The 15,485-nt window shown below is 32.5% G+C and overlaps 1 protein-coding gene across 1 annotated transcript in view; it reads right to left on the minus strand.

The window, feature by feature from the left end:
* Positions 1-1,243: 1,243 nt before the first annotated feature.
* Sdhaf3 (succinate dehydrogenase complex assembly factor 3) overlaps positions 1,244-15,485 on the minus strand; it is an 81,338-nt gene continuing 67,096 nt past the window's right edge. The window contains exon 2 of the mRNA XM_003475115.5: positions 1,244-2,106. Coding sequence (XP_003475163.1) covers positions 1,903-2,106 — 204 coding nt within the window. The 3' untranslated portion in view covers positions 1,244-1,902. The remainder of the gene's footprint in view (positions 2,107-15,485) is intronic.

Below are 15,485 nucleotides of genomic sequence, written 5' to 3' on the forward strand. Positions count from 1 at the left end.
ATAAGGAGCCCTCAAGGAGAACAGAAAAATCTAAGGTGAACTACAGAATTCTAAACTGGCTAACTGGGACAGATGTTCACTCACTGAGAAGGAAAGAAAAGTTTAATTTTTTTTATGAGTTGGAAATGCTAAAAGAAATTTCAAACACATATCTGAAATTCAGAAATAAGATTTAGGTTAGTGTTACAGATTTAAGAATCTAATTAATATTTGAAACAATGGTTAAACAGGTGATAATCTTGAGCACAAAACCCTGGTGACAAGCAAGAAGATATTGCTATGTTCAAATCTCATAAGGCAACACAAAACTCTTACACTGACTGATATCCCATTGACTGTGGCAAATGAACGGCTGGTTATCTTAGCAGAGGCAATGGCAAGTGGGAAAAGAAAAGAAGGTGATGCTGTAGAATAGATGGATGAAATGAATGATTATAGAAACTAAAGAAGATTCAGATAAAAATGAAGACAGTAGAGAAAGGACACTAAACATAGCAAGTGGCCAAAAGACTACTAAAGACTACTCCCTGACACTCCCCAAGTCAGCAGTCAGCCTTTCTCAGTTTACACACTCCTAGGGTCCCAGTATTTTTACACTACATCTAGACAAAAGCTGACAGCAAACAACTTAGTTTTGTTTATGTCTGAAAAACTGTGTCAGGCTGGGGATATGGCTCACTGATAGAGTGCTTGTGTAACATGCACAAGGCTCTGAGTTCAACCTCCAGTATCACACACACACACACACACACACACACATACACAAAATGTGTTGGACACTATCCAATTTCTCAAACTTTGTAATATTATTGAAGATAGTCACTTTCATTTTCTATTACTAATCTCAGCAATCTCTAACGTCCAGTTTCATGGATATAAAGCAGCAATCTAAAGGTCAAAGTGTGAAATACTTTGCATTATTTGTACGGTGTCTAACAAATGTAGCTGTGATTTCTTCAAAAATTTAAAACATCCTGCAATATACTTATAAGTTCTATGGTACCCCAGGGCACCTCAATTCATAATGTGGGAACTATAAACCTATCACTGCTTTATTTTTCTCCATGACTCCATGTATAATATTCATGTGTTATATTTCCTTCTTTACAACACGAGTTCCATGCAGATAGACATCTTGTCTTTGATCGCTGTTATATATATCATCCCATTCCTAGAATGATATCCAACATTTGCAGGTTTTAAAATATGCATTTGATTTTAAATTCATAAACCAGGTCAAGTGTACATAAAAGCTATGTGTCTTTAATCTCTCCAACTATTAGGTAAAAAGTCAATTTCTCAAATTAATTACAAATAATTTAAAGGCTCATTTTTATAAACACTGCATAAAGATTATACTTTGTATAATGTGTAATACAAATGATAGTATAGCACTCAATCTTAGTGTTATACTTTCACTGTAACTCAACAATGATTCAGAGAAGAAACAATTCAGAATAATAATCACATATAATTTAAGTAAAATGATAAAACTTTCAGAATCACAATCTATTTAATAAACTTGTGGGAGTACACATCTACTGTTACCATGATAAACTTAACTAATTAGCACTGAAGCAAATGCTTAAGTAAGAATGGAATTTAAAATAAACTAATATATAAAAATCATTCTCAGGATTGTCTACTTTACAGTCTTTCTTATTTAATCTGAAAACTAATTGCATTCAGCAAATATTATTATTCCAAAAATGCCATTAAGTTTTCCAACTGTCTACCTGACACATATATTTTATTCTTATCACCCAAAAGTAAAATACTTCACTAATCTAGAACAATAAAGTTTGGGCATTCTTAAAGTCACAATAAAAAATTTTAACAGTCAATGGCAGTCAAAGGTTCTAAATTTTATATAAATTTACATGTTTTTTATCATTTTATTTCCTAAAGTTTTGGTTTTGTAGATTCAGCGATACTAAATTGCTTGTTGGGTTTAGTAGCTTCTTGCATCAGCTCCTGTAACTGTCCAATTTGTTCATCACGAAAGTCATTAAGTTTTTCTTCTGAGAGGGAGGTGCCGAAACACACCTTTCCAGTTGAATTTTGTCTGTTTTCATTAACTTGTTGACTTAATGTTGCTGCATAAACCTAGTAAAAAGAGAAAGAAAAATGAAAGATACAAAAATTAAGATCTATGTTAATTAATTAAGAAGGACATGAATTTTAACTGAGTCACCTATTTTTTAACATCATTATATTTTCTCCATTTGGTTAAGAAGATACAAACAATAGTGTCATATATTTACTATTTAGTGAGGTTCAACAATACCTATTTTTGGCACTTTAAGAGTTTTAATTTAATATATTAACCAAGTTCTTAACCAAAAAATCATGCACAAACAGCCAAAAGCCACATGCAAAAGTATTTACATACTTCTGGTGCCACGGCTTTCATCAGATTTTCAAAGAGGACCACAAGTCTCAAAATTCATTAAGTCTATTCCCTTACCTTCAATTAAAACTTAATTCCAGAGAAGGAAACTTTTGAAATCTTTATTTTTTAATTTTTTTTTGTCTTTTTCCTTTTTATCAGTACCAGTGATCGAACCCACGACCGCCTGCTTGCAAGGCAGGTGCTTATGCCGCTGAGCTAAATCCCCAGCCCCTTGAAATCTTTTTAAACCCTCAATATTTAACAGCCATCTTTTCCAGGAAAAACATCTATATTTTTCATGTTTAATTCTACCCTTATTCAGTCAGCATGTTTAGGTTAATATTCAAATTATCATTCTATGCAGTACAGACCTCAATCTAAAATTAATCTTTTAAACAAGTAGAAACTACAATGTATTTCAGGTCCTAAAGATGATATGCATACGCTAGGCAAGTAAAGCAGTCATGTGTACTGAACAATGCTGCTGCTGCTCAAGCGTGGTTTGACGTATCTAAACTATTTATGATCACTGTATTACCAGGACCACCAAAGCAGCTTCAATTTCAGTCCCAAACTCCTACATGTAATGGAGGTATTTTCCTTATGCTTTACAGAAATTCATTTCAAAAAATAATAAATATTATACACACCATAACATTTACAAATTCCACTTCTAAGTCTATATTTCACAGCATACTGAGAATTTTGGACAATTGGAAAATTCGCTGGTCTATGATGGGTAAGAGTTTTTTCTTGAACTGTAGGATGTTTTAAAGAGTTTCTGAGCTGTAACCACAAGATGATACTGTCATCATCCACCTCCTCTAATTTTGACAATTTAGAATGTCTCCGAACATTGGCAGTACTGCCTGGCAGGCAAAATCACCCTTAAGAATTGCACAATAAAAGCTTCCAAGCATGAGAACAATAAGTATGCACAAAAGTGTTTATTAAAACAAGATACTGGAAACAATGTAATTATACTTCAAGAGGAGAAAGGACAAATTAACCTTCAAGTTTATCCAAAGAATAAATTATAAAGAAGTAACAGCAAATGAGCAAAACGTCTACATACAAACAAGAATGAACCTAAAAAAAAAAAAACAAAAACAAAAACAAAAAAAACCTAAAAACCAGGCTTAAAAAAGCTATTCACTTACGGAAATAGAAAGCTTGTTCTCAAATTAACATAACTGTAAAAGGACCCAAAGCAGCCAAAACAATGTTGAAGAAAAACCAAACGGAGGGTTTAGACATCCAAATTTAAAAACTTACTACAAAACTATAGTAATCAAAAGCGTATAGTTCTGGTGTTAGAATGGACAGATAACATCAATTAAATTGAGCCCAGAAATAAAACTTTAAAAGGCATGGCTAACTGGTTTACAACAGGACTGTCATGTCCATTCACTGAGACAAAGAAAAAGCTCTTCAAGAAACAATAGAAAATTGGGCTTTCATATTCAAAAGAGTGAGAATGATGACCAAGCACAGGAAAGACCTCTATAATGAGCATTACAGAAAACAGAAGAAGGAAAAGGAAAAAGACACTAGAAGATGAAAAGATCACCCCTGTCCATGGATTAGCAGAATACTGTTTAAATGGCCATAACACCAAAAGCAATATACAGATTCAATGCAATGCCCATAAAATACCAATGACATTCTTCATCCAAGTACAAAAAAAGTCCTAATGTACAGAAGACCCATAGGAGCCAAGCAATCCTAAATAGCTCTGCTGAAGACATCAAAATACCCGACTTCAAAATGTACTACAAAGTTATGGAGACAAAAATAACATGGTACTAAAATAAAAAATAAACATGTGGACCAACAGAATAAAACAGAGACAAAGAAATAAACCCACATGGGCTGGGGATTTAGTTCGGCAGAATAAGCACCTGCCTGACAAAATGTGAAGCCATGAGTTTGATACATGGTACAAAAAAAAGAAAGGAAAAGAAAAGAAATAAACCCCTACAATTACAGCCACCTAGTTCTTGATAGTGGGACCCAAAAACAATGTATCTTTAGCAAATTATGCTGGTTAAAAACTAATATCCACATGTAGAAGACAGGAAATAAATCCCTATCGCTCATGCTATACAAAAGTTTATTCAAAATGGATCAAAGATCTGTGTGAAAGAACTGAATTTCTGAAACTTCTAGAAGAACACATAGGGAAAAAGATAAAGTCCTTCAAAGTCAGGCAAATACTTCCTGAATAGGACTCCAATAGCACAGGAAATAATATCAAGAATCAACAAATAGAATTACATCAAATTAAAAAGTATCTGCACAACAAATAAAAGTATTAACAAAGTGAAGAGACAGCCCAGAGAATGGGAGAAAAATCTTCAGTAGCTCTGCTTCTATCAAAGGATTAATATAAAGAACATATAAACAATAAATAAAGAAAAGAAAAAGAAAACCATACAAAAATTTAAAAGTGAGCAAACGAATTGGAAGACATTTCTTGAATGGCCAAACAGTGTAAGCAGAAGTGTTTAACAACTTTGCCATCAGGGAAATGCAAAGGAAAACTACAATGAGATTCTATATCATCCAGTCAGAGCAATTATCATTAGGAATACAAAAACCAACAAATGTTGGTGAGGTACAAAAGCTGTAGGTGGGCAATTGGGGCTTCTATACTGTTGGAAGGAATGTAAATAAATATTGCTATTATGGAAATCAGTAAGGAAGGTCCTCCTAAAACTAATGCTACCATTTCATCCATCTAAATCACTCCTCAGTATATCCTTGAAAGAATGTCTAATATCTATAGACAGTTGTAAAGCCATATTTACTTCAGTGCAACTGACAATAGCTTAGCTACAGAATTTGGTCCATATACACAATGCAGTATTATTCAACCATAAAGAACAAAATTATACCAACTGCAGTAAAATGGATGGAACTGGAGATCATCATGCTACATGAAGCCATACTGAGAAAGTCAAATACCATGTTTTCTCTCTCATGAAGACTTCAGAAGAAAAATGTTTTAAAAGGAAAAGACATGAAAGTAAGGAGGCTATTGAAGAGGAAGAGGGAGGGAAATGAAACAGGGAGGTGATCAACGTATGTTAGATGCATAAATGATTACGCAAAACTTTGTCCAGTGTAGCTCCCTTATAGCTTTGCCTCTTAACAGCTAACTTTGCTGTTAATCAATCTTGTTTGATCTTCATTCCCTCGTGATGCCAATAACTATTTCACTATTTCTCCTACCTCTCTAAGTGTTCATTAGAGAGCACCCCAAAGTTCTTTAATAAAGAAATCAGTAAGGAAGGTCCTCCAAACTCAGCAATTTTTGTTTCTAACATGTTATACTTAAAGTATCAGTTTTATTTAAAATTTTTTATTAGTACATATTTGTGATATATAATGAACATATTCATCATGGGGAATTGGTATATATCATATCTTTCCTTTAAGTTTTTACCATACAATTTTTAAAACTCTAAATAGGATACAACATTATTCTTACGTAGATTTTATAGGAATTTCCTCAGCAAAAAAACAAGATTTCAGAATTGTCACTTTAATACAAAGCTGAGGAATTCATTTAATTCATGTTGCACATCATTAAATTAGCACTTGCATTCATCATACAAATCATTTGGTTGGTGCTATCTTCCCCGCAGGATATAATCATAGAGGCATAAAATTCCTTATACAACTGTTACACAAAAAATTAAGATTGAAAGGTTTCCAAAAATTAATCTGGACCATCATTTTTTAAGATGCCAATAAGGAACAGAATTACCAACAAGAGAGACTTCGAATGTAGGATGATTACAGAGACACAGAAACCAACCAAGTCATAGAAAATCTACCAATCTAGAAAGAATGGTACCATCAAGAAATCAAGAAATGCTGACAAGGCTGTTGGGGGTAAAGAACCCCTTCTTTTGTTGGTGAGATTGTGAACTGACACAACTACGGAACTCAGGATGGAGATTCCTCAAAAAGTAAAAGTACAAATTCCATTTGACCCAGCTATTCCCCCTCTAGGGATCTTCCCGAAAGAGTTAAAGACATCATTCCACATGATATATGCATGCCTATGTTTATAGCAGCACAGTGCATAACTGCTAAATCCTGGAAACAACTTGTATGGCCATCAGCAGATGAATGGATTAAAGATGTGGTATTTATGCACAATAGAGTACTAATTTGCCATAACACAGGATAAACTTGAGTTATTGGTAGGAAAATAGAGGTATCTTCAGATCATAATATTAAATATCTCATGATTTCTCTGATACGAAAAATTATATATACAGATGGATATATAATATGAAATACAAGACAGATAGTGGGAAAAAGACACAAAGTAAAAGTAATGGAACCCAGTGCACGCAGTGTATCTACAAGTGTACCTTGACTTAATATAATTGTTTTACATGTTTTATGGTGTTCTTTGTCTTGTTAGTCTGGTTTTCACTCTGTACATATAATTAACTTTATATGGTTTTTAAAAGATAAATAGATGAATCTGATGCTGGAAAAAAAGGGAAATATGGGTGGCAGGGTTGAAATGTTATGCACATGTAATGATCTCCTACAGTGAATGCAACCATTATGTACTGCTAACATGTACTAATAAAAGTAAAAAAAAACGGTGAAAGAAACAACAGCAAAAAGAAAATTCATGAGATTCAGAGTTAAGACTGGTAAATACGAGTAAAATGAATATCCTGGCAAAAAAGCTACTAAACCCACTCGTATCTCCTGTTTTTCCAGTTTTATTAGTACATCTCTGCAACTTAGGCCGTTTACAAGCATCTTGGGAGTGGTTGATGTACATCGTAGAGCTTGTTTGTGTTTTCCTTTCCCTCCTCCTCTCCTGCCCCAGAAGTTCCCCTATTCTCTTTCATACCTGTTGATACTGTTTCTCTTGGCTTATGTGACAGCATACAGTGTTTATATTAATTTGGGTTGTTGGGTTCATGTGTATTATATATCTTTATCCTTATTCCCCCTTCCTCTCCTCCTTGCTCCTTACCCTATTTGCTGGAGATCCATACCCTTGTCCCTTTCTATCAGTGTTGTATTATTTTCTTTGTACTATAGCTTACACAGATGAGAGATACCATACGGTATATTTAAGCTTGTATGTCTGATTTATTTCATTGTGTTATATATTTTGCAGGTGCATCAATTTTCCAAAATATTACTTCAAATTTGTCACATTATAGCCAAGTAGTATTCCATTTTATGTAGATACCATATTTTATTGAATCATCTCCTGATAGGTGTACAAACTGTTTCCAGGATAAAGCTAATATGAGTTGGACTCCTACAAACATTGGTATATATGCATCACTGTGGTATGATGTCTTTAGCTCTTTGGGGAAGGTACAGGGATAACTGGGTTTTATGGAATTTCTAATTTCAGTTCTTTTAGAAATCTTCATATTGCTTTCTTTTTTTTTTTTTTTTTTTTTTTTTTTGTCATTTTCCTTTTTTTATTGGTACCAGGGATCGAACTCATGACTGCCTGCTTGCGAGGCAGGCGCTTATGCCGCTGAGCTAAATCCCCAGCCCCCTGTATTGCTTTCCATAATAGTTGTAATAGTTGACACTCCCACAAACAATGAAAGGGGGTTCCTTTTTCAAGACAGCTGGCATTTCTTATTGTCAGATTTCTTAAGGTGGTTTTAATTTCCATTTATTGAATGGCCAGAGATGTTGAGCATTGTCAGAATTTGTAATAATGGGAACTCAGGGTCCTAGACCATTGTATTTCTGCTCTGTAGGCCAGAAGGTATGCAGATGCTCTGCTTGCTCCTGCACATAACCATGACACTCACAGGACTAGATAACATCTGGTAAGATCTCTGTGTCCTCAATTCTTTTCCATTGATCCGTAGATCTGTGTTTGTTCCAGTACCACGCCATTTTTATCACTCCTGCTTCACAGTATAGCTTGAAGCAGGTATTGTTATGCCACCTGCTCTGCTCTTATTGCCCAGAATTACTTTTGCTATTCTGGAGACATTCACATCTGAAAGAAGCACTCATTTTTATACAGAGAGAGAGAGGTATAAGAATTGATTAACTATGGCACATTTATACCATGAAATAGTAAAAAGAATTAAAAAGTTAAAATAATAAAATCTAGAATGTAGTAACAACTAAGATTCCCCAAGAAAAATCTGAAAATCAACTTACAGAATATTATGTAAACACAATGTCATCGACATGTAATATAATACATATGTGAAAATAGAGGGTAGAAATTTTGGGAGTTAGTCTTTCTACATTTTGTTCTTAACATCTCTCCTCGGTGCTATGCTGATTTTTCAAAAAATAAATAACTACTGAAATAATATTTCAATAATTAAATAGAAGGGAAGGAAACCAAGAATGAACTATAGGAGAAACTTAGTTGAAGCTCTAGTTTTTTGGATTTGTTTTATTAGCAGGAGTCAAATCAATCTGCCTATTGTAACTAATACGTATTATCAAAACTCAAATTCTCACAATTTTTAAATATAGTATGTGCTTTTGTTTTTAAAACAAAAGTCCAATTTGCCAAAAGTATGTTTAGAAACATTTTGTTAAAAATTACTATATATATATATATATATATATATATATATATATATAAAACTGAAAAAAATCAGGTCCCCAAATTCAAAATCAAAAATGAGCATCTGAGATGAATACATACTTCTCAGATAAATAAATATAAACAGCAAATAAATATATGAAAAAAAGGTTCATTCGAGAGATACAAATTAAAACAACACTAAGATTCAATCTCACTCTATAGAAAGAATGGCTGTCATCAAAAAAAATCAACCAATAACAAATACTGGAGGGGCTGTTGGGAAAACGTATCCTTCTCCACTGTTGGTAGGAATGTAGCCTGGTATAACACTGTGGAAATCAGTGTGGAGTTTCCTTTAAAAAACTAGGATTAGAGATCCCATTCAACCCAGCTATTTCCCTTTTGAGTATCTTCCTGGAAGAATTAAAAACATCATACCACAACAATGTATGTGCACCCATGTTTATAGCAGCACAATTTGTAATAGCTAAATCTTGAAAACAACACAAATGTCCATCAATCGAAGAATGGAGAAAAAAGATGTGATATTTTTATACAATGGAATATCACTTAGCCATAAAAAGGACTTGAAACTTAACAAGCAGATGCAACTGGAAACTATACTCAGAAGTGAAATAAATCAGACTCAACGTGTGAACATAGTACTGTCTCTCTGGTATGAGAAACGGAAAAAGTAAGTAAGGTTCAAAATGTACAATCCATATGAAATGGAAGAAAGTGTTCAAAAGGAAAAATGAGCTAGAATGGAGGAAAGGAAAAGGAAGGAATGGAAAAGGAAAAAAAGCAAAATACAAGACAAGTGTACTAACTTATTTTTAGTTCACTGAAAAAGAAGTTTTTTGCTAAAATCATTTGGAGAATTTTTTATGCTCATATTTTGTTTTTTGAGTAACTACTTTAAAGATAACAACACTCAATGTAGTAACTATTGTTACTGTCCTATTGTTTTGAAATATTATTTATTTTCCATAAAAATATATATTAGTTTTTAAACAATAATTATAATAATTGCACACAAAAACAATCCAAATTGTCAAACTATGTTAATAAAAGGAAAAGCAGTTCCTTTAAAAAAGAATATCTAGAAAAGCATTTTTTGAAAGGCCTCCATTAATAATGAAATCAAATAGTTGAAAATATTTTATGAAGATAGCATTTTCAAGATTATCAAATCTATTCAAGAAAATGTCTATATAATAGGTGTCCCATTAAAAATCTGACATTTATTTTCATATTTTACAAACAGTTTTCTTGAGAGAATGTAAGATTTCAGATTAAGTCATAAAAATGCTACTTTAATTTTTCGATAGAAGTGGAGTTAGTCTGAAAAAGCCTATTTTATTCCACTGGTCTGTGTGCTTCTATATTTATTACTATTGCTTTGCAGTGCAGTATATTTTGCAGTTAGGTACTACTGTGATATCTCCACGGTAACAGTCATATTATAATTTTAACCATGCATTAGGTAGAGTGATAAGAGCTTACTAGTTTATTGCAGTATACAGAATTTGGATCTGAGTTTTATTTCACCCTGCTGGGTGAAACAAGTTGACTTACCCAGCTTCTGAGGTGTTTTAAATTACTATGCCAAAACACTGAGCATTGCTCATTTTTCTGCTGTGAAAAGTCTTCTAGAGAGATAGTTTTTTTTTTTTTCATTTAGTCTTTTAGAAGCTTCTGCATACCAATCAAAACTATATTCCATTTTTTAGACATGTTGGGATCTTTTCTTCCCTTATGTGCCTTCCAAGTTAAAACTTCACCATTGGATACTGTAATTTTAAGCTGTCCTTAGTACTCATTTTCTTTTGAATTATATAACCATAGTACCGATTTCCTTAAAGAAAACAAAGTTTTATATATATATATATATATATATATATATATATATACATATTTTTTTTTAAGAGAGACAGAGACAGCTGGTAAGAGACAGAGATAGACGGTCATTCTCACAATTTTATGGAAAGCTTAAATGACAGAAAATTTTTTTTTAGTTTTGACAAACTATTTGTACTTCTTCAGTGTAAAAACACAAAGAAAAGAGCAGCTATGAGATGGACAAGGTAAAAAAATCTTTCTCCCCAAATTTATTATTGTAAGATTCTATTCAGCAACAATGAAGGAACTAATTTAAGTCTGCAGAATTTAGTCAACCTTTCCTTAGAGAACTGATAAAAATGCCAGGCTTCCTTATGGACCAGAAATACTTTCCTCCACAACAACCTGACAGTTATCCAAATTCCAACCACTAAATTAAAAAACACCGTGGGGACTTGAAGTTCATCTGCCCAAGTCATTAATACAGAATATTCCATTTCATAGAAAAAAGAATTTACTTCAGCAATGACAAGTTTGACTTCTTGGTTCTGTTTGACCAGGTTTTATAGTTTTTATATCACTAGTAATAAATTATCCGTCTTATGCTATATCACCAAATAATAACTTAATATTACTTTTTAACCCCTTAGCACTTAAATCACATTGATTCATAAACAAGGGTAAAAAGTAACTCTAGTGTCATCAGTAAATATATTTTTCAGATGGTCATGAGGCTGGAATCAAGTTCCCCAGCTTCCTCTATCCAACATAGTAAACCAAAATAGGATTCAGTGTTAAGCAACAAAAAAAAAAAAAAAAAAAAGATTTTAATTGATACAGTACAGCTACCAAATAAAAACAAAAAGTCAACACAAAACAGTACAAAAGTAAAGACATGGAAAGTTCTTGGCTAAAGAATACTGAGGAACTATTGGGAAAGATCTGGTTTACATGTATCGTTTACACTTGTTAACTATGAATTTTGTATGGCCTTGACATTAGATATATATACAAATCAAATATGATATAATGTTAGAATGAGAAATCAGTGCAAATAAATAAGTACATTCATTTTCATGAAATTCACTTCAAAGTTTAGAGAAATATAGTAACAACAATGTACTTTAAGTATTCAGAGTATAAACTACCATAAGGTAAGTATTCAAGTGTAAAATACTGTAGAGTTTTTGAGTCTCTTGGTCTATGTCTTTCCGAGTACCTTTCCCTAGCCTGGAATGCACTTCTAGAGGCTACCTTCTCATCATCTCTCAGGTCTCAGCTTAAATGTCTCTTTTCTGGAGGTTTTTCTAACTCATGTATTTAGCCCTGTTTTCAGTGCTCTACATTTCCTGCTCTGTACTTAATTCCTACCTGGTATTATTTTGTCCCTCCTCCCACGAAAAGTAGGGATCACTGATCTTTTCCATTATTGTATCCCCTTCATCAAGCACAGTGGTTGGAACAAAGCAGTGCTCATTAATGACCATCTTAATGATGAGTAAATGTTGTCTAAACATCTGCCAGAAACCACTCCCAAGGCAGAGGAGCAAGACCAGGGGGCTAATATTCAACCTGAAGATACTACATCAACTGTCTAATTTTTAGGGTTTCCGTTTTTTTAAGAAATAAAACAAAAGAATAAAAATCATGATAGAGAATTTCAAAAAAACATAGCAGAAGATTAACAATGGTTACTGTATTGCATATTGTTGTCTTAAGTAGTTGCTCAGATTATAAGACAGGCATGAAAAAATGATGAAACAATGAAAGCACAAATTGTTCTTTTTGATGAATTAACAGATGTTAATGTTATTAATTTCCCCTTTTTTTTCTCCTTTCCCCCATCCCAGTTGTTCTTTCCTTTTGAGAGGTTTCCTCCCTTTTGGCATTACAATATATATTGTATATTTTAGGTCTTATTTACTCTTTCAGTGTTTTACACTAGGGAGATAATACAATGTTTACACATGTGAGCCTGATTTATTTCACTTTTGAGTATGGTCTCAGGTTGCATCCATTTACCTATAAAAGTCTCTTGTCTTTCTTGATAGCTGAATAGTATCGCATTTTATAAAAATACCACACCTTGTTTTATCCATTCTTCAGCTGATGGACATTTAGGTTGTTCCCAAGATTTAGCTATTACAAATTGTGCTGCTATAAATATGGGTGCACATATATTGCTGTGGTATGATATTTTCAATTCTTTTGGGAAAATACCCAAAAGGGGAATAGCTAGATTGAAGGGGACCTCTAATCCTAATTTTTTGAGGAATCTCAAAAAACTGATTTCCACAGCGGTTGTACCAGCCCATACTCCCATCAACAGCTGAAAAGGGTTTCTTTGTCACCAGAGCTTCACCTCCCTCTAGAAAGAATAGCTATCAGCAAGAAATTATCAACTAATTTTTAGGTTTTTATAAATATTTACTATTTAAGGTTAGATTACATTAATATAAATTTTTTAAAATGAAAAATTTCTCAAAAAGGAAAATTTTGTGGGTAATATGTGGGTAAAAATGAAAATTTTGTCTTTGGCAATAAATACAGTCAGTTATTTTACTTGAACTGACAGGCTCCATTAAATCTAGAAAAAATACCTGTAAATATTCAACTCTAAATAACAATTATTTTCAGGTAAAAATGTTGTAAAAAAAATGATGCATTTAACTTGCAACTCAAATATTTGCACATGTACTTTTACTCAAGACAATCATATTTTGGTATGAAGCACAAGTGTTTTATGAGTACTTCTCACTGAATTTTTAAAATATGTATACTCAAGGGTCAACAGTAAATAAAGGTAACATCGCCTATTTCACTAAGGGTGCCTTCTGTAAGAGAGAAGCAGTGAGGAGTACAATAACCTCTTGCTCTCAGCCTCAATCTGGCTCAGGTGTCAGCTGTTTTACTCATCCCTGGTGTCACACAATGGACTGTAATATAGAAAACAGTCCTTCCCAAAGTTTCTTTCAGGGACCTCTCAGCTCACTAAATGCTCTTTTTTAGAATAAAAAAGACAAGCTCTGCCTAGGTGCATCTGAAAAATGCTGCATATTATATTCTATTTTAGAGATTAACTCTTTTCATTAATATTAAAGATTTGAAAAGAACCAAAAGAGAAAACTATAAAACTATAACAAAAAGTTCCAGTCCCTAGACATTTTAATGAAGAGATTTTTCAAAGAACATACATGAGAAAATACGACTGTCAGCAGAACACTTCATCTTTAGCAGATTCCAACTCGCCTCCCAAAAGTCTCCACTCTTTCTGACTTTGCAGTTTTCCCTCATTAAATGCTTATTCTTTTTGTCAATTACAAAGGCTGAACAAAAATAAAATTATATCAACAATTAAAAAAAAGTATTTACATGATTTCTTTTTGGGAGAAAAAAACATAAAAATGTGAAAATAGATGTATGCCAATTTAGTAAGACATGAAACTTAGTAATGACCCTATTAGACAGAGACAAAATGAGTGTTATTTACATAAAATTAATCATCAAGAAAATCTAAAATGATTCACTAAAAATGTTGAAATAAGGGAGCTTAGTAAAATAATACCAACATCCTTACTAAAAATAAAGTTAAACTATTTGACATTTGAAAATTATAAATTTTAAAATCCATTTAATAATATCAAGGGCAAGTTAGAAAAAAAATGGGGTGGGGGCCATATACTTTAATGCATGGAAACATCAAATATACAGAAATGTTTAATTTATAATTAATAAGGTTCTTGACTCAATAGTTTTAAAAACACATTAAATTTGGAGTGATGATTATCTCTGGGTTGGTAAGTAAGAGAAAGCATACTGTGACGGATGTACACTACTATACAGCCTATAAAATAAGAAAGGCTTACAATTAATAAGACAGTAAGGAGCTAAAACAATTACAAAAAGCTTTATATTTGTGCTTGACTTTAAAGTTGTTCACTTTATTTGCTCATATGCTTACATGTTTTCAAAATATACCAACACATTAACTTTTGTCTCTACATTTACAACATTAACAAATCAAAGAGCCAGATCTTGTAACTCAGGTTCCCAATTCCCAGTTCCAAATTTCTACAAAATAGAATACGGTTGAAGTCTATACCAAGTGTCTAGCCCTTAATTAATTACCTTTGATCAGGGGGAAAATAATGGGCCTACTTATTCAGCAGGAGCAGTGAAAGCAGACTTGTTCAAAAAAGCTATATATAGATTCTAAACACACAGATATTTAAAGACAAGGAGAAAATATTGTGAACTTAGAGGGAAAAGGTAAGAAACACAACAGTACTGAGGAATATTACTACTATAAAATGGCAAAAAGTAAATACTCCCAACACTGATTACAAATACAGACTCAAAAAAAAAAGGGTAAGACAACAGATAAATGACCATAAAAATCTGCTTGTCTATAATGCAGGATAGTTCCAAATTTAAAAAAGAAAATAGATTACATACAGTAACAAAAATGGTACATTTAAAGTATCCCTTGATGTAGCAATCTGTTTAGAAGATCTTTAAAGAGTTAACAAGAAAATAAGCATGTTGTCTAACAAGCTACTAATTTATATTCTGCATGTCAAAAAAAACTCCTCACTTAATTCTCAGACATTATCCAAAGCAATCTTAAAAGATCAAGTGAGATAACAAATATCTTTTAAAAATCACACATGAAATTGACATAATGAA

The sequence above is a fragment of the Cavia porcellus genome, unplaced genomic scaffold (assembly GCF_034190915.1).
Source record: "Cavia porcellus strain 051 isolate PalLab524CR breed Dunkin Hartley unplaced genomic scaffold, mCavPor4.1 scaffold_2, whole genome shotgun sequence".
Classification (NCBI taxonomy): Eukaryota; Metazoa; Chordata; class Mammalia; order Rodentia; family Caviidae; genus Cavia; species Cavia porcellus.